The sequence below is a fragment of the Drosophila teissieri genome, chromosome 2L (genome assembly GCF_016746235.2).
Source record: "Drosophila teissieri strain GT53w chromosome 2L, Prin_Dtei_1.1, whole genome shotgun sequence".
Classification (NCBI taxonomy): Eukaryota; Metazoa; Arthropoda; class Insecta; order Diptera; family Drosophilidae; genus Drosophila; species Drosophila teissieri.
The window spans coordinates 16271359-16291955 of NC_053029.1; the positions used below are offsets into that span (position 1 = coordinate 16271359).

Genomic DNA, 20597 nt, shown 5'->3' on the forward strand with positions numbered 1-20597 from the left:
CCTGCCGCATATCCTTTGGGTTGCAGTTTTCGGTTTAGACACTGAAACAGAGTTCAGATCCTGAAACAGTTCAGTTCAGGTTCAGGTTCAGTTTCACTTCCCCCTGGCTTTGTGGTTCGTCCGTACCTTTGATGGCTTGCCAAACAGTTGGAATATGATTTTTGCAATTTTCGCATCAACTCAACCAAAAAATTAAACTCGACTACACTGCACAAATTGTAAAGTTTTTAATACGTTCTGGGGCGCATCTCCCTGGTGAGCCAGTTGCTCCTGTCATGGTTGTCAATCTCTGCAATCTGCGGCACAGCCAGTCAATGGAAGGAAAAAATGTGGCTCCACCGTCGTCTCCGCCGTGGCTGCCACTCCGATTCGTTGATATTTGCATCGCTCCACTTCGGCCCATGTGTGATGTGTGTGTTTCGGTGTGTTTGGGTGTGCGTTGAAACTTTTTATCCGGCAAAATATTTGAAAATTATTTTAATTAAGGCATTTTAATTAACACATACACGAGCTCACTCTCGCACTCACACTCTCACTCCCTTATTGCGTTGAAATATTTGTTTTCCCCTTTTTGTTTTCGCATAAATTGTTAGGTAGGACGACTTGGCAACATCTCACCACGCCGCCTGTTGACACAGAATTTAAATTTATTTTTCTTGCTTGCGTGATTATTTTCACAGTCTATTGAAACAAATTGGGTACATGTGCATTCGGAGGGTCCTTAGCTTTTTAAAAATAATAATACTTATTTTTGGCATCTTTAAAACAGAATTAAAGCAACTTTCAAAATCACCAAAGTAATATAATCCCAATAAATATAAAACTTACGCATATTACAAAATGTATAAAAGTTAGAGCAACAGCAAGTTAATGAAACTTTTATTTAGTTGATTTTATTAATATTTGCATTGAACAAAAAACTTACTGATAGTTATGAAAATAATGAAATGCAAATATAAATACGGTTTCAATAAAAACTCCTGTTGTTTCTGCTTAAATCGATACAAACACCTGATTCAGACCGAAGCGCTGCGGTTTGAGATAATTTTTTAAAGAATTTCTATTTTCCATTTGGTTTCATAACACAATGTTGCTCGTCTGCCATTAGTTCAACTCCGGTAGGTCGACGAAGCCGAGGCATGTAATTTATCGACATGGAAACCTACGTAACTGGTTTTTTTCCTATATATATATAAATATATATACGCTTATACTTTTGGGCCATACACAAGCGCTTAGCCATAAATTGTTGCGTTGAGCGACGCACGGAAAAGCGGAGAACGTCATGAAAAAAAAAGTAGGAGCAGCTCGGGAAAGCCGAAAAACTCAAAAACAAAGAGCATATGGAAGGAGGCCGTTGCGCTAAATTTCATTTCATGCAGCGCTGCGTTTCCAGCGACATCGAGTCGACTCCGCTGGGGTCAAGTTGAAAGTGTAGGCTGAGATTTATGGCTTCGCCACTGGCCAGGAGGAGGCAGGAGGAGAAAGGAGGAGGCAGGAGGAGGAGCAGCGCCTCCCAGTGGGACGCCTTTGCTGCGATTGGGTTGACAAATGTGGAAAATTTGTGCGGTCGAGTCGCGGGTTAATTGAGTTCAAATATGCAATTACATATGCATTTGTTTACGGCGATTATTGCGGCCTGTCAGATGCTGCAATAAATCAAATAATAAAACCGTGATGTTTTAATTAAAATGGCCGGGTGACAAAAAAGTGGACATGCTAAAAAGCGCCTGCACACAAAGTAGCGTACTTTTACGCGCCATGGACAAGAGCCCATTAATTTAGCTGGCAAAAAGTGCGGTTGGATTTAAATTAAAAATCGCTAAAAAAGGAAAACCATAATTTCAATTCAAATTAAAATAAATTCTAAATGCCTTAATTATGAATGCGACCTTGGCCCGCGGCAAGGCGAAATATGTTTCCATCCGCCACCTTGCGCAGGAGGACGTGCGAAGTCATTTGAATGCTAAAAACAAAAACCAATATTAACTTTAAAACTTCCGTCTCGCTCGCCCTGCTAATTGCGTTGACAATGTCCGGAACAAAGAGGTCAGAGGGCAAAAAATACGGGGGGAAACGGGGGGAGAGCGAACTGCAAACGGAAACCGTCGAACAAAGAAGGCGGCCGGGGCGTGGCTCGCCTTCTGCTAATGAACATCGATTTGGCCTCAGCTGCTCGAAAAACGCTTTTGCCGTAATCGAAATCGGAATTTAAATTGACTCATTAAAACGGAGCAAAAAGCGGGTCGCACGACAATTAAACAAACGCCCCCCTCGCAGCCCCACCAATCTCCCGAATCCCGCGCCAGGAAAACCCCCCTCCACAACTTCGATCCTGTTCCCAGCCCCCTGCATCCCCGACATGGGGTCATTAGTTAATTTGCCAAAGCGGCTTCCCTGCGGTAATACTCTGCTGGCGGCTCTGGCCCTGCAAGTGTTATAACGTTATAACGCCACAGCGTCGGAAAGTTCGATAATGAACAAAGAAAGCATCCGGCGGGAAGATTGGGGATTACTGGTCTTTCCGCTCGTCAATATGGCTTTACTGCTGCCGGTGCGTTTTATTTGTTCATAAGAACCAAAGGAAGCTGTTACCTATAAGCTAATAATATGTGTAATTTAAAACTCATTAAATACAATTTAGACGTCTTTAGCTTAAGTTAGTTTTTGTCTATATCTCACATTAATAAATTTGTATTATATATTAAACACGAAAAGAGTTCCAGTATTATGTAGTTATATTCTGGTATATATATTACTAACATGTTTATATTATGGCCATGAAGTTGAGCATACCCCATTTACCCTATCAGTTTATTGAAAACTTAAAGTCAATCAGCTTAGAGATGTCTCAGCGGGTTCAAGCTCTGCGGATCACTGACGTCAGGCTGTCACTTTTGCCATTTATAGCGATGCCTATTAAGTTTGGCCACTGTCAAGGACGAGCTCTGTGCCCGTCCAGCAATTTATGATTACCACCCACCCAGGCCCACCTCCCCGTTTTGGTTTTTTCCTGTTTGTGTTGCCTTGGTGCGGTGCGTGCCGAGCCGCAATCTGCCGGGGCTATTAGATTTTATTGAGCCGCTGATTTACACAACGCGCTTCAATTCAATTCGCCGCTCGCCCTCAGCGGTTGGGGCACTGAAGCTCTAGGGCGCGGTGCTAATCGCTAATCGGGGAGGGAGGGAGAGCGGGAAAACTGTAAACGGGAATCTAATTTTCACACATACTATAGTTGGGGCGGAAAAATCAATATGGCCAGCACGAGCAGAGCAGACTGGTCGAGAACAACAATAGCATAAGTCACATGCATAATTGAGTCGAACTTATTTGCTCAGATTTCTCTCTTAAGGCTTGCTCCATTTGAAGGAGTTCCATTTATTTATTTACATTTTCCGACCTCAGGGTTTTCTTTGCTCGGCTTTATTCTTTCTGTTGCCCTGTTATTATTGTTGTGTCTGGGTAATTTCTGACACGTGTGAAGAGATTTCTATTAGTGGGCGACGACATGAAAGCAAATACCAATCAAATGCGACCGAAACAGAACAGAAAACTACTTGTTTGGTTATTCAACTCGAAGGGTCAGTGATTGACAGGAGGTTTAAATTAATTGTGAATTGGCTAATATCGTCAAGGACATGGCTTAATTTCTTATTTAATTTCTATATTACTCGCTGGCATTATTAATAAGCGCTACAAATACATTCATTATCCTAATTAACGCTCCACCACATATATTTGTTAATCAATAATTAACTGACTACCCTAATATCAATGTCACTGCTCTAAATGCCAGTGGAGTTCGGGGAATCCAATATTAAATTTCTATCTGCCAGCCTGCCGCCTTTGTTTTCCCACTCAGGCCGTCGATTCAACTTGGCTCCCACGTTCCATTCGGTTGACCATTTTAGTTGCCTGAATGGGTGAATGGGTAGGCGTGTTTGGTCCGTACGACCACCCACGTATACATTTGATTTACTAATGAGGCAAGTCCGGCGATGGGGAAAACAAGGGACGAGCAGCATATGAAATTTTAAGTAGTTTTTTCGCTTGGCACTTGCGGTTTGTCTTGCGGGTGTTGGGAATTGTGGTTGCCATGCGAACCGCAGGAACGGGTGGCGTTTGAAGCTCCGTGTGGCGTTTGAGTGGCGATTTAAATTGGCCAAGTGGGGCTGAAAAAGATTTCGGACATGTGTCCAGGTCCAGGGGGTATCCACAAAAAAGTGAAATTAAAATGAAAACCAGCCATGTGGGTTTCAACTTCCAAATTAGATTCCAAACAAATAAGTTCCCACCGCACTGGGTTTGCAAATAATTAATTAACTCTTTTGGTTTTTTTGTAGTTGATCTATATTTACTTTTCGCCCTTTGTTTACATTCCAAATAGTCAATTTTGTCTTGTCACACTATCTTTCGACTTAGCTTAACATATTTATTGATATTTACGCCTTATTCTGTTAGCCTAGCACAGTTTAAACTCTTTCAATTTCTTTGATGTAATTTACCTTACATCTAGCACTTTTCCTTCTAAACACTTAACTTCAGTTTTTTTTGTAGCTCTAAGCAGGACCGTTTGCCGATTTGGGCGGCGACTCAAACATAAACTTTGATAAATGTACAATCATTCATATTTATATACAACAACAAATGATATTTAGGTGTGCTTGATTTTTCTTTTTATACAATTGCCTATAGTCTATGCCACGTATATATATTTTATATACAAGTATTCCTATGCCGTTTACTTTCATTTCGAAAATATTTTAGCTATTAAATATTTTGCTACTAAATTGTTTGAGTCTTTTTGGAGTTTCCTTAAAATAGCGTGTGTGTTTAACTGTGATGTTGGATGATGTTAATTCAGTTTAACTCCTTGCACTTCAGTTAGCATGTTTCGTGTTAAAATGTTTTTGAAAATATAATCTCAAGATAATCTTTGATATTTCATTGCATCTGTTTTATTTTGATATAACAACGGATATGCTATGGAACCAGAAGATATGATGTTTCCTGTCAGTTAATGACTTCTACTCCCAGAATTTACTTTACACTTAAATGTAGGATTATATATGCACAGCACCTTAACGAAGAGAAAACCGGCATGTTTCAGTTTTCATATTCCTAGAAAGGTCTTAAAATAACTGAAAGGATGTAGGGTAAATAAAACAAGCCACATAAATGTAGGTAGTTACATATTTTACACACTTTTCAATAAACAATCATGAATAATTCCTGCTTCTTTAAGATTGAAATTATCTGAAAACTTCCACATTCCCATCTGACATAGATCGATATTCTTGCTAAGTAAATACTTATATCCGTTTCCGTCTCATCCAAGCCTCGAACTTAAACGCAACTCTCGGGCACTCGCTGCGTCATGAGGCAGTCCTTAATCGCATTTATATTGATGTTATCGTCCAGATCCTGCGAGGAGTTGCACGAGGTAGTCGCCGTCGTGGTGGGTCCCACGACGCCCATCACGCTCCCAGCACTTCCCATCAAGAGACTGGAGCCGGAGTGGTGCGTCTGCTGGTGGTGCGGGTGGTGGTGGAGCTGCTGCTGCTGGTGCTGCTGCTGGTGGTGATGCCTGTTCAGGGTGGCGGTGTGGGTCACTCCGCTTGGCATCCCACCCCCAGGTGGGTGGTGCAGCCGCCCGCTGGCGTAGGCGTTCAGTATGTAGCCACCGCCGCTGCCGAGTCCCGGTGGCAATGTGCCCACTCCGCTGCTGTGCACCGGCTGCAGGTGGGCCGCCAGCGTGGCCGTCGAGGATAGCGACGTGGGCGACCCGATGACCGTGCCACCCACTCCCACGCCCATGCCCAGGCCCATGCCCATTCCCATGCCCAGCGGCTTGGCCAGGCCGCCCAGGATGCTGCTGCTGGGCGAGATTACGGTGCTGCTGCATCCTCCGCCCACAGCAGCCACCGCCGCCAACAGCTGCGCCCGCTGCGCGTTGATTTGATTGTAGGTGACAGTTGCATTCACCGCATCGCCGGACAGCATCGTCGTCGTCACCTGCAAGGCAGAATGGAAGGAGACATAGATACACTCAGAAACACAGAAAAAGCAACTGAATTTTATGAAATATTCATCATTAAAAACGGCAAATATATGAAAGAGAAAAATTAAACATTGTATACCTCGTAAACTGTTTGAAAATGCAGGGAACAGCTGAGCTGCAGTTTATTATCTAAGATACGTGTTATATTAATACCACAATATAAGTATTTCTCTTAGTGTAGCCCTACTGGAACTGAAAGTAATTCGCCTGGAAGCAATTGTGCTCTGCCACTTTGGAATTTTCCACGCGAGTGCAATTAAATTCTTATGTTTGCCGATTCCCTGAACAATTCTCAACTTTTAAAGAAACTAAAAACCAGAATTTTGAAGCAGGAAAAACCCATAACTAAGTTTCGTGCCTTTTTAAAAGTAATGACGGGCCTCAAAAGTTATTTTTTGTACAGAAACCGAATATGGAATAAAACAGATTTTTGCTTTACCACAAACAGTTAGGCCATAGTTGATTAAAATAGTATGGATTTGATTTGAAATCCCCTGAATGCGTAAAAACTTATTCTGCAGATACAATTGTGAATTTGAAACAACGATGTTTTGATCTGCCTCTCACGCCGCCTCCGCAATCCAATTAGCTTAAATGATTATTCCGAAAAGCTCGATTTTCGACTAGAACATCTAAAATGCCGACGACCAATACTTTGTTATTTTGCATTTTATTTTGCCGTCTGCCAAAGCGAAATGAAATTCTAATTGAAATCTCAATGCAATTTCCAGGTGGACGGGTGAGTGGCGGAGTGGGTGAGTGGGGGAGTATTGCGAGTACAGGCATGTTCGGCTGTTATGGCTCGCAATATTTAAAATTATTTAATTAACGAATTGAGTTATGCTGCGATTGCCCACTGGCCGCCATGGCCGCCCATCCAACCGCATTTTAAGCCTGCCCGGAATGGTAATTTAAATGTAATTGAAATCTGCGCAGCAAATCCCATTTACAGAATGAAACATGAAACAAAAATTCCCTTTCAGCCCGACTACGCTACGTATCCGATTTGGGCTCGCAATCGGATACTTTGTTATCTGGTTCCGAATGCAATGCGGAAAGCGGCACGGAGTACGGAGTGGGTGGAAAAAACCGCAGAGTCGGCTGGTTGCTGATTTGCCAGCTACTTCTGTTTTGGCATTTTTCTGCATTGCAAATTGGTTCGCACCCAGTCCCCCTCCGCTGGGGAATCGGGGCATCGGTTTTTCGGGCTAATGTTTTTGGCCAGATTAGTGATATATATACATATATTCGCGGACTGGCAGTCAATTGGTCATGGCCGATGCATATGGCCGTTTCCCGGCGCTCTAATCTCGTTCGCACAGCTTATGGTAATGGCTTTCTGGGATCTCGACCGTTGTCAGCGCATAAAGGAGATATATACACACATATACACATTTATACATTTATATTTGAATATTCATATGTGCGATGTTCGGAGGAGCGGGGGAGGGTTATAAATAAATTCTAATTGCGAACTTAATGAAATGAAAACAAATGTGTTTTGGCCGACACTCTAATCTCGAATGAATGGTGGGTAAAAAAATGTGCAAAAAGTAAAATAAAGTCAACGTGGTAATAAAATTTATTATACAAAAACCAATTGGCCTGGTCGGCTTTTAATTTTTGGGCGAATAATTTACTAAATGATTCAAGAGCTATTCGAAATCTATTTACTGAATTAAATGAACTTTTGCATTTCAACTGCAATGCATTTAACTCGATTGGAATCCCGTTTGTATTTCCTGAGCAGGATTGCTTGTCTGCAGATTGCTTTCTTAAACAGAAATTCCAGGTGCATCGCACACTTGAGCACACCTGTTGCCACTCTAAGAGCCAGCCATCCATCAGCTGAAAAAACAAGCTAAAAAATTGCAATAGCTCAGGCGCCACTCCACGGATTTGGCCATCCGACGCAAAGTTTCGTGCTCAATACAAATGCAGAGCAAAAATTGATTGATTACGGCCCTCTCAACATGATATATTGTGTTTTAAAAATCTCACAATTACCTCACAGCCCCGGCTGGTAGGTTGCTGTAGTCTGTAACGTGGCTGCACGTTATCCCCGATTTAGCCAATGGATTTTTATTTATAACCTGAGTGGCAGTGCAAAGAGTGGGAATTTCGAAGGAGCCGTGACAGTTTAAAAGCTTTTTTTAATACAGTCGGGGGTGTTTTGGGAGCCAACTCACTGCCGGTTGCTGGTTGCCAGTTGCCAGTTGCCGGTTACTCGGGATTCTGTTTAGCAATTTGACAATTTGAGTAGTTGATTGCTTTCAGTGCACCGCCCAGATTGCCAGGACAAAGGACATCGGGACCACGAAGTCTGGGCAATAGAAGCCCAGTTAATACGAACCGCAACTGACAACTGACAGACGTTAAACGCTCCAACTGGGCTGGCCCGGATTGGATTCAAGAGCCATCTGGACTACCTTTCTGCTCCGAAAGGCACTCACAGCACAGCCAGACTGTTTGCAACAAAACTTGCCAAATCAAATTGCATTACGGAGAATCAAGCAAAGCACAAACGGCAAAAGAGTTTGTCTAACTTTCATTTGCAGTTGCCTGTCCCACAAGATTGAATGCGCCAAAGGTGTCACGTTTTCATTATTCCACAATTCATCACTAGTGATGAGATCCTGGTGCGATTTTTCGTGTAAGAGCCACTACTATCTACTGCAGGATTTGCTGGGTTTTCTTAATGGCTTCAACTAACATTAGTTACATACTAGCGTGATAAAAAAATATAAAGAGGATAATACTTTATGCCCTCCTTGTTGCCTTGTATCTGATTAAAATAGTAATTCATAAAATATTATATAATATACTATATACTAATTAAGTTAGTTTTCTATAAGATTGTGTAAGTTACTCAAGTACAGATTTACCATATGGTTTTGACCTTGTTTCCTGTCCCCCAAAATGCAATTACCCAGTGGAACAATCGCCTGTTTGAGTACTTACATTGCCATTGGGTGACCACTTGGACGCCCCGCCTCCTGCCGCCGCTGTGCCAGATGCAAACTGATGGCCATCCGTGGCGGATGCTGACGAGGTGGCTCCTCCTGGTGCTGCCATCGCTGACGCGGCCACGTTGGCGTTGGCCACCACCGCCGTGGAGGTGCTGCTCCCGGTGGCGGTGCCGGCGGTGGTGCTGCCCACGTTGGAGGCGTTGCTGCCACTGCTGCCGGCGCTGCTGCCGCCAACTGCTTGATTGAAATTTATTGATGAGCAGCCACGTTGCGGGTCGTCGTGTCCATGTGTTAGATAGGCGGGCACCGTCGTTAAAAATATTTACGATTAAAAGAAAATTGCATTGGTTGATTGGATTGGATCGGTTGAGTTCAGTTCAGTTCGATGTGGGTGGGAGCGGTCGTATTGTTGTTGTGTTGATGAGATTGATTACGATTGCGGGTCGCCAAAGAACAACGGAGAACGGAGCCGGATGTGCAGATAGCGTATTGCCATTGCGATTGCGGGTCACATGAAAGTAAATGTCGGAAAAGTGGCCATAAAATTTGATTAAAGTTTAATGCCCGAAGTGCACACTATAAAAAAGCTGCTTTATTCTCTGTTACTTCGGCGGACACTTGACTCGCGCGGGGTGACATTAAAAAGCAAACCGAAATTGAGCTATACGCGCAAGTGACTCCTACTTGCCCTACACTGCACAAAATGATGAAAAAACAGCTTAATTTTAAAAATTATTTGTTAAGTAGTTAACATACAAAATACCTATAACTTATAGTTACAACTTATAATCCAATAAATTACTACGAGGGTCGTTTGATAAGTCCGTGACTTTTTGTATTTGCCGCGCACCTGCTCTAAATACAACACTGCTCCTGTCAGCAGTTATCGATTAACAGCTGACTGTAAAATTTTGAGAAAGCTGCGTTTTTTGGTTTGCGTTTTATAGGCATTGAAAGCAGACGATCTCGTGAATTTTTTTGTCCATCAGGACAATGCACGGGTGCACACGTGTGTAGTCAGCATGGCAAAATTTCATAAATTGGGCTACGAACTGCTACCCCATCCAGCATATTCTCCAGATTTAGCCCCCTGTGACTATTTTTTGTTTCCAAACATGAAGAAATGGCTCGGCGGTAAGAGATTCGGGTCAAATGAAGAGGTCATCACAGAAACAAACGACTATTTGAGGGCCTTGAGAAAACCTATTATTTGGAAGGAATAAAAAAATTGGAAAAACGCTGGACTAAATGTATAGAGCTAAAAGGAGATTATGTTGAGAAATAAAACGCTTCTTTACATATATCAATAATCGCCTCATACACAATAATGTATCATTGCCACCAGCTCCGCACAAGTTGAGTGCCCCGAAAGTGTGAGGAACTGTTTATAATCTTACCGTATTGCGATGGTATTACGTCCGGATCACGTTCGTCCTCAACCAAATCCTCCGATGATTTCGTTTTTATGTCCGTGTGCTGCCAGCGCGGCTTCTCCAAGTTTCCGCCCTGCGAGGAAATAATACGTACATTAATTGCTCGAAAGCCGTCGTGGAATGTGGATGCAGCTGATGGATGGGGAATGGTTGGTGAATGGTGAATGGTAAATGGTGAATGGTAGGTGCAAAGTGGTAAATCCTTCCCATAACTCCGGAACGTACCTTGAAGACATCGCTGGGCTGGGCGGTCACTCCGGCGGCGGTGGCCTTGCTGCCATGATGGCGATTCCGCCGCAAATTGTGCACAAATGTCACCACGAATATTCGTATCGCGATGGCCAGACCAATAATTATGATGGTCAGGACACTGCCGACAATCACCGGGGACAATGTCAGCGTTACATCGTCGTCTGTTTGTTGGATTGTTGGATTCGCGTAATTACAGGTTGACAATCGTCGTTCATAAATCATCATCGGTTTTAGATAGATTTCCATCACAGCAGTCCCACGTATATCACATTGATTGGCGATGGAAGTGGTAGTTAAGGCGTGGGATTCCACCGACGAGCAGGACGTTAAATTTGTCGACATGTGACGGTTTTATTTTTAGACAAGCAAAAGAACAGAGTGTACATAAATTCCGTGAGTATATGTGTGAGAAAAAGCCAAAAGAAGGGAACGAAAACTTTTGATTAATTGGTTCATCAGGTAGTGTGCAAATCCCTCTTTTTATTGAACCATGAAGAATATGGCTAAGATGGGTAATGTTAATTGATATTTTCAAAAAAAGTATACACGATTTCTTGGTGGAATGAAATCTCAGGAAGGATCAGCCTTGTTAAGAAGTAATTTTACACATGTTTCACGCCATCGCACAAAGGCAGCAGGGAATGTGTCCTTCAGGCAGGCTTGTTGATTGGAGTAAGTACTGCAGATGACTGGCGGAGGAGCCCACCTGTCAGGTGTCACAGGCAGAGGAGCTGAGGAGTTGAGAAGTTGAGGGTGTGGGGTCGGAAACGAGGCCTATTGCCTGTATGGGATTAATGCAGGCGGGGAAATCAGGAAATCAGAATATCTCTGGCTATGCCAAGGAAGCCGATATAATGCTCTGCTCCCAGTGTCCGTCGGATGCGAGTTGCTCACTTGTCAAAAGCATAAACCCGCCCACCCGTTCAATCTCCAAGCCATGCCACAGTTTGCCAGCCTTTCCAGCATTCTTGCATCATCCATCAATCAGGGCCAAATGTGCTGTTCGTTTTTCGGCGGCGCCAGCTGGCTGCTGGTAGTGCCACTCACCTGTCTTGTAAGCTGTTGAGCCAATTATGAAATCGGGCAGCAGATAAGCGGCGCTGCGGCCCTTCTGGTTGTACGAGTAGATGCGCAGCCGCAGCGAATTGTTCTCCTGGACCATCATCGAGGTCAGCGTGTCCAGGTTCTCCAGCGAAAAGAGTGCCTCCTCGGCGTTGCTCAAATTGAATCTGCGAAGATGGATCAGGGAAGATGGGTCAGACAAAGGGTAGTTTATTGGCCGGAGGGGCTCGATATGATTGCGAATTAAATCAAACGAAATGGCCAGGAAATCAACGGCATTAAGCCCTTAATCAAATGCCACAGTGTGTGTGTGTGCGAGTGCGGCCTGAGTTAAATCCAATGCCACAAATACTTTTTGGCAGCCCTTTTCTTTTGGCATTTTTACGGGTTTTTCGCTGGCATGTTTTCCAAACCCCAAACCCCAAGCACTTTTGCCACCCCCTCCAAAACCCCAGGCCTCATAAGATATGCGCTCTTTCCAATCATGACCTCAATTTGAATTTGATGCCCCTGCCAACGAATGCGGCTTTGACTTGTCTACCCTTCGATCCCCGGCAATCCTTTCCCCGAAAGAGTTCTGAAATATTAGGGTTCGATGTCTATATATATTTCTGCTAAACATTTTAACATTGATGACGATGTTTGTTGCGTTTCTTGTTTTTTTCTTTTTCACTGCCCAATGTGGGCTTCAATTTCCTTTCCTTTCGTTTTTTTGACGATGTCTTTGTTTTTAATAAGAATGTTTATTTGCTTTGGCTGAAGCCCAAAGGAAAATTTGGCATAAATTTATGGGAGAGAAAAATGAAATGGAGACATCCCCCGCATAATGTTATGTGCGCATATGAATTTCATTTCCCCATTTACCATAAACATGTATACCCATTTAATAACCACTATGAATGGGAGATATAGCTCGAGGACCCATTTCAGGACAAACAGCCTGCCCAGGAGCGAGCTGTTTCACGCCTAATTACACACCTACATGGAGTGCCATAAGTATGTACACATCCAAGAGGTGAAGGCACTTGAAATACATTTGCCGCAACTCGAGTCCACCCATCCCTCACCCAAACTATTATTGAATAAAATCATGCTGGTATCTGTCTCTGTGGGGTGTCAGGACCAGATATCCTTCCACTTGGGGAGGCGTTCAGCTCAACAGGGTCATGCATGCATTATTATCAGCCCCAAGCTCAACTGGGGACTTAAGCCTATTATGCTCGAGTAGTTGTCCAGAGCTACTCGTTTGTCAAGAGATACAATTGGAAATATATTTATAAAACAAACTAAATAGTTTACTAGGTTGAGTTACCATTCCATATAACGCGAATCTTTTAGGCATCGAAATAGCCAAGCCAGATTAAGCCACATTTGTGTGTCAACAAAGTCAAGCTTGATAAGAAAAAAATCAAAAATAAATAAAATTATATCTAATTGGGGACATAGGACATAAATACCAGTCATAATTCTCAAAAACGTTATTAAGATTAGGGATCAGGATTATAATTGATACCCCCGACAGGTAATTTCGCATATTTTATTTGATTAAAGCTAGTGTTGTTTCTACAGCAGCCCGGAGGTCAAATCCCACGCCCATACATGAATGCGAAATGTGCTACACCGAAACGATATGGAGCCATTTGTTTGACATATGTTCCGTATCTGGGCTCCGGGTCAAGTTGGACCGGACATAAGCGGCTTAAAATCAAGCCCCCGGGCGGAAGTGAAGGGGGGTGGGTGGCAGTGGGAGTGGGGTAGTGGGGTGGTGGGATGTCCTGGCAGCTGTAGTTATAGTTGATTAATATGCTTACCTGGTGATGCCGGTGCGTGTTGAAAACATTTCGAGCACAAATATTTGCGGCAGGCCGCCGTCATAGCCCGGTATGCACTGTATGTCAACACTCAGCTCAGTTCTGTTGAAGACGGTACAATTGCTGACGGCGTTCGGCAGGGCTGCAATCGAAATCGCAATCGGAATCGGAATCGCAATGGGAATGGGAGTGGGATTTGCAGTCCGCACACATTCGCATCCAAAAATCAGATTTATGTTGGTCCCCGGTTACGCAGGAAATTAACAAGCAGCACCAAAAACAGCAGCAGCAACAGCATCGAGAAAAGTCAAAGCGTGGAACATGAGCATTGGTTTTGGTTTTGTTATGTTTTTTTTTGTTTTTTTTGTGAATTGAATCCCAATCCCCAGGCTCCCCAAATGCACAATGGTCCACAACTCTGGTTTTGTTGGTTTTCGGTATGACTGTGCCCCCAGTCCATCCGGTTTTCCGGAGGTTTGGAATGCCCTCCAGTTCGGAGTACTCTGTGTGTGGCTCTGTTTGGCTGTGTTTGCATGCGGCATTAACATGTTAAGGTCAAATTGCACGTAATGAAGCAACGGCAAACATCCCCATCTCCACTGGGATAGGAAAAGCCGGCAGTTGCCACTCGCAGTGCGGAGTGCGGAGTGGAGTACATATGGGGATTTTAGCTGACATAAGGAGGCTTTGCACGCTGTTGATTCTTTTGGCACAGGCACGAAATATGATACCTTTTCGTGATTATCCAAAAACAAAGGCGAAGCTTAAGCTTTCCAAGAAGTTCCTTTCTTTCAGTCTGAGATTTTTTGATAGAATCGTTCATTTATGCTCATAAATGAGCTTTTTTAATTACAAATGTAAATAAATATACAACCATTTCGATGTGCATCATGATATACTAACGTATTGAGGAACATAGTAGAAATACCTTATTGTACATATTAACATTATTGTATAAATATAACATAACGATAGTGTGAACATTATATTAGAATATAAGGAACCATTGTGCATCGATATTATCGGTTGAGGAAAAGATCGATCGATGAGTGAGATCTGCGATCTCTGATTCCGGTCTGCTTATTGTGAACTTACTGTAAAACATATTGGAAAATAATGTAACCTAACAGAAACAGGGACCTATAGTATATTCTCAATTTCTAAAGTTTGTATATGTCATAATGTGAAAATATGTACATTGTACAACCAGAGTTGGTGAACCACTGCCAGAAAGGACGTTCTTCCCAATTTAAATGCGAAAACTTACCGGCTAGCACCACTTGGAAGAGGCAGGGGTGCTGCTGGGTGCCCACCTCGTTGGAGGCCCAGCACGACAGTGTGCCATAATCCTGCGAATACATATTTATTTATTATTTAAAATGCGGCTCTTGCTTAATTGCCCGGAGCTGACTTCGGTCTCCGCTGTGGACATAGCCAAACATATACATATACATACATATTCAGATACATATACATATAAGGTGGGAGAGGGGGGCGAATTGGCGTGTTTACCTGATCTGTGACTGGTGTGTACTTTAAAATGCTGCGGCTGCCGTTCACGCTGAATCGTTCACTGCCCACGTCCAGAGTTTCGCCCGAGTTGTTGAATTTCCAGCGAAAAGTCCTGCAAAATGTTTGTGCACATGTGTGAGTAAGTTGCGTTGACATTTTGACAGTTGTGTGTGTTCGTGTGAGTGTGTGCGTGTGTGTGTGCAGGAGGCAGGACGAGCGACAGCGACGGAGGAGGACAGGTGAAATGGGGACCTGGAGCCGGCGAGCGAAACATGTTTGCGAAGTTTTTCATTTTTAAAATAGCTTGTTAAAATATTAAAGGTTAAGCGGACACACACAGAGTGAAGGCCCAGTCCATTCCCCGGACCGAAACTCACACATTTGGAAGCCTTTTAAAAGGTTAATTATCTCTGGCATATTCGGTCGGACGCGTTCGCATCTTGGCGGTGCCAAAATAAACGTAAATCAATAAAACAGAAATCCATTTAAAAACCTACAAGAGGGAAAAGCTGAATGAAATCAATAAAAGGCGGAAAATATGCAGGCCGATGGAAGCCACCGCGCACATAAATACTCGATGTCAACAACAGTGCCAGGATTATTGATTTATTTCTGGTAATTAATCATCCGAAGTGTTCAATATAACTTTTCTTTGCGCAACAACTTTTAACTCAATACTTTTGAAATATTGGAATATTTCATATTATTATTTCGTTAGAAACTGATACATCTCAATGGCTTTAATTTATATTATTTTACTGACTTTAGCTTTATTTTTGCTTAGCTGTTGTGGCAGATTATTTAAATTCTTTAAGCTCTGCAACAGTTTCGATTAGATTTTAATACATTAATATGGTGTGGTAATACATTTTTTACCCCGCCGCTTGTCAGGCGCTTAAATGCTGATAAATTAACTTGTCGCCCCCGAGTCCCACTTCCTCGCCCCCCACCCCCCGGCGCCTTGAAGCTCGCAGCAGCTTTTTAATGTTCACGCTACGCTCCAGCCAGTTTCCCTTCGATATTTTCCCGCTTTTCCAGCCAGCCAGCCAGCAGCAGCCACAACAATTACACGGCGCCGCAGCTGCCTTGGCCTCGCATATTTTCCGCCGGCTAATGATTAATTATTTTAGCATAAAGCGTCAGCACAAGACGCAGCACAACAGCGCAGCGGCGAAAAACACAGCAAAAAATTTGAAATTAAATACGAGACAAGACAGGGACAGGAACAGAAACAGGGACAGTGGGACGACCTTAGGAGCAATATACAGACATCTCGGACAGAGCAAGAGTGGCAGCTGGCCGGCCTCGGTGGTGTGGCCTCATTAAAAAAACATTAAAGAGGGCCACATTCTCGCTGTCCGACTAAATCCAAGATTTGGCGAGTGCGATGCGGATGGCGATGGGGATGGCAGAGCCAGTTGCACATTTAAAATGAATTAAAATAAACAATTTAAGGTCCGGAGCAGCGAATAACAAAAAAGGACGACAAACAAAAAGCGAATAAAAGAGAAAATCGCATGGAAAAATACCAACAGAAACAACAAAAACCAAATTGTTAAATTTTCTCACATTTCCTACGAAATAAACAGCATTTTCCGCTACGCACACACGCGCCCGCACACACAATCACAATCATTTGTCAATTTTACAAACTTCCTTTCAACAGGAAACCGGAAGCAATCGCCTACAAACTCAGCAAAAAACCTTTATGAGCGCTCAGGGGGGGAAATTGGGGTAGGGAACAGGATAAGCAGGAAGCTTTTCTGATATTCTTGGTGTTTTTTGTTTTTTTTGCTTTGTTTTGTTTTGAACTTACCGCGGCGGCGGATCGGCTTGAATTTCGCACACAACCTCGACGGTCTCGTCCTTGGAGGCGCCAATTAATATTACGCGGTCCGCGTGTTTGCACATGGGCGTGTCTGTAATGAGGAGATTACGACAAGTCAGCGGAGGAAAGTAAAGCCAAACGACTACAAAGGGATATTCTTAAGAATCAGCATCGATAAAGTAAGTCTCTTCTTTAAAAAATATTCAAGTTTATTACACATGAAAAGCTGCTCTGCTAGCTATTGCAAATTTGAAAGTATATAATTGGTTAAAAGATATCTCACAAACACTGCGAAGAACCCAGCTACATACCCTACATATTTGAGCACATATGTAAATGTCACCCAAATAGGCTCGTAAAATATTCTATCAATATAAATTCAAAATAACACCAATCCGTTCGTGCTCAATCCCCCGAAGCCTTGTCTTTGTGAAATCACAGCCTTTTACTTTCCGTCGTGCATTTCCGGACTCTGGCACCTGTTGAGTGACAAGTCAGATGCCGTATCAGCGGTATCAGCGGCAGGACATTAAAATGTCCCGAAAATCGTTGGGAAATGAGCCGAAGTATTTGGTTTGTGTGGGCGTTGCAGGTGGAAAACGCACAAAAGTGATTTAGACAGCAGGGACCGACCGAAGGAGCGACGCCTTCGCATCAGTCTGTCAGTCAGTCAGTTTGTGGGGTGGAAAAAGGGGGAAAACGCCGATGGAAATGCCTTCGAGTGGAGGGACCCTTTTCTCGTTTACGGCAAATTAATTAATGTGGCAACATGATTTAGTACTTCCCAGGTAAATAGGCGTTCCATAAATGTTAAAGGATTATTAGCTGACGGCACACGTGGCGTATGCGTAATTTGCTGTCGTCAACGTGCCAACTTTCTCGTTCGCTCTCTTTCGCTCCCGATGTGGCACATCCGCTCGCACATTTTTGAAGGCAACTTGAATTTCTGATGAATTGTTTATCTTCAAAAATGTACACAAAAACCAAGGGGCGTAATTAATTAGCCGGAAAATTACTTCCAATTCGAGTAACATTAGCTAATGTTGTTGTTGCCAACTTTCGTATTACACATTTAAAGGGTGGGTAAAGTGTGTGAAGTGATTACTCAGTCGCTTCGCTAATTAAGCCGCACTTGAATGGCTGAAGGGCAGGTTCCACCTACCCACATAGAACTGACCGAAGTTATGAGCCGAATTGTGGCAATTTTCTGGGCTTCCAGCATAAAGGAGGAAAGATATTAAGCCAAGAGAAAGCCGTATTAGGATTTCCATTTTGTCTGTGGCTCAATGATATCCCTTTCAGTTATTTGAATCAATTATTATGTAACTGGTGTAATGTCTAATTATAACCTTATGCCTGTAATGCCTCGACTAAGGCTCCTCATCCAAGTTACGCATTCAACTGACTTGCAACTGCTGGAAACTCATGAGGCTCAATCAGCACGGAATTAAATCCCAAATTTATGATGCACTGTTGAAAAACACTAACCAAGTGTGCACTCTAAGCACTTTAAATGTGTCCTTTTCTTCTTTTTTTTGTGTATTATACTTTAAAGGTTTCAATATTCTTGAAGCGAATGCCTTGAATGCCTTTTGGGAACACCTAATCAGCCATAATTTAATGATTCGAAATTGCATTTCGCAGTGCACGTAGTGCACAAGAATCCTTGACGAAGACACTGGCAGAGGCAAAATCCTGCTAGTGCGATGGCGGCGCACTCCATTTAATTTATGGCTCGCAGCAATGCGCCTGTCAAAATATGAGTGTCTGTGTGTGCAGTACTTGAGCTTGAGCGGCAATTTGTATGGCTCAGAGCTGAGGAAAAAGCACTGGTACACAGCCCCATGTACATGTGTTTCGCTCAGCTGCAGAATCCGGCTAGACTAAGCCAGTAGCAGTAGCACTTCCAGTGCCAGTGCCAGGGCACCCGACTCATTACAATCATCCTCATCATCATCATCCCCATACCCATCCCCATCCTCCTCATCAGGACAGGCGTCGCTGTCAAATTGCTTAAATTCGGGGATGGATTTTTAGAGTGGGGCTGGGGGAGTACTTCAGAAGGGAGGGCTCCATAAGTTGCGAGGCAGCAGCAACTTTTCGCGGGCTGTTAAATTGAAGCATAATTCCGACTGCAGTTGCAGCTGCGATGAAATATGGCCAAAGCCAACGCATGTGGTGGCAAGCATATGAAATTCGCAACAGCGCTCCAGACAAACGAAGCCAAGCAAAAATGTTGTATTTATGCAAAAAGCGGAATGAAAAATATTTTTTTCCCAGCCTTGACGTGCAACTGCGCCAAGACTCTCCTCTCCGCCTGAGTTGTAAAATGAAAACGGACGGAGAACAGTACAACACAGAACAACACAACACAGTACAACACAGAATAAACAAAAAAAAAAGAAGAGGGAAAAAATAAATAAGAGCAGCCCCGGAGAAGAAGAAGGCAAATTGCAATACATCAAATGAGTCGTGGCTATGGGGCAAGAAGAGGGCTTAGTCGGGGTATGACAACTGCGACGGCTGCAGCCCTGACTTTATGATAAGAAACCAGAAAACCAGAAAACAGACGAGCTCCGGGTGGCAGCAAAAGATGGGGCACGGAACTGCACAGCGTTTCCAGATAGATGATGCGTTCAAACAAAGTGCCGCTTGGCAAATTTATTCTTAAAATCGCTGATGCATCACTGTTTCTGCTTAAAGGGTTGGCCGAAACGTAGGGCGTTCGCAGTGAAGGACGTGGGGACTACTCACATTTCACCCGCAGTGGCAACTGATTGCTGACCGTCTCGCCCTCGTCGTTTATGGCACTGCACGCATAGTTCCCGGCGTAGTGCTTCGTGATCTTCTGGAGCACCAGACTCTGATTGGAGCGGATGACGCGGGCGGATGTGTTGTGCTCCAGATGGATACCCTGCAATTAAATGGTAACATTATAATAAACGAAAACTGTATTATACAGTTTACTGGTTAAATCAATAACATGGCAGCTCACAAGTCCCAACGATGCTTATAAACGCCCTCTAAAACGGTTTTCCATTGTATTTTCTCCTTTTAGAACGGCTCTGTAATTAATTACCACTTTAAAATACAAGAGTCTGTTGCTAGAATTCCGAAATCTGTAAGTCTATTAGCAAAACTGAACTAATGCAGCAATGGATTATTCAGCCATAGTGCTGCCCAACAATAATCCGTTCTAAAGCCACTCGGGTTCGAATTTCAATTTGCCAAAATCCGCTAAGCGCATCCGAAAGGCAAAAATTCCCCACATACTGGGGCAAAGCACACTTCCTGCTCCTCTCCACTGGGAGGAGGAGGAAGTGGGTTGTTGGCCGTAGTTTGCGGACTGCGAGATGGGAACTTGGCCTGAGTGATTGCCAAGCGACTGCGGATTGCAGTTGAGCGACGGCAAAATCAATGCCGCAAATCCCAAAACTATTTTACCCAAAATGGCACCACCACCTACACCCCACAGCCCTAACCCACACCCCGCACTCCCGGCCAAAGAAACCACTAGAATGGAAATGAGCAAATGCAGATCCATGCATCAGGACATCGTCGGCGGTCGCCACTGATGCCACCGATGCCACTGACGGAGGAGCAGCCACCTCAACGCACACGCAACCTGCCATGTTATTGGCACTTAACCAGAACCGACCGAATGCAAGG

At 43.6% G+C, this 20597-nt stretch overlaps 1 protein-coding gene across 2 annotated transcripts in view; it reads right to left on the reverse strand.

The window, feature by feature from the left end:
• Positions 1-4368: 4368 nt before the first annotated feature.
• LOC122611640 (nephrin) overlaps positions 4369-20597 on the reverse strand; it is a 65841-nt gene continuing 49612 nt past the window's right edge. The window contains exons 10-19 of one of the 2 annotated variants that reach the window (XM_043784870.1): positions 19683-19842; positions 16917-17019; positions 15101-15212; positions 14856-14937; positions 13589-13730; positions 11763-11944; positions 10689-10876; positions 10428-10536; positions 9023-9264; positions 4369-6015 (exon numbers count right to left, since the gene is read on the reverse strand). In XM_043784870.1, the coding sequence (XP_043640805.1) occupies positions 5347-6015; positions 9023-9264; positions 10428-10536; positions 10689-10876; positions 11763-11944; positions 13589-13730; positions 14856-14937; positions 15101-15212; positions 16917-17019; positions 19683-19842 (1989 nt within the window). In that variant the 3' untranslated portion in view covers positions 4369-5346. Of the gene's footprint in view, positions 6016-9022; positions 9265-10427; positions 10537-10688; positions 10877-11762; positions 11945-13588; positions 13731-14724; positions 15213-16916; positions 17020-19682; positions 19843-20597 lie in introns of those variants that run through there. The other variant, XM_043784871.1, reaches the window with a different exon arrangement.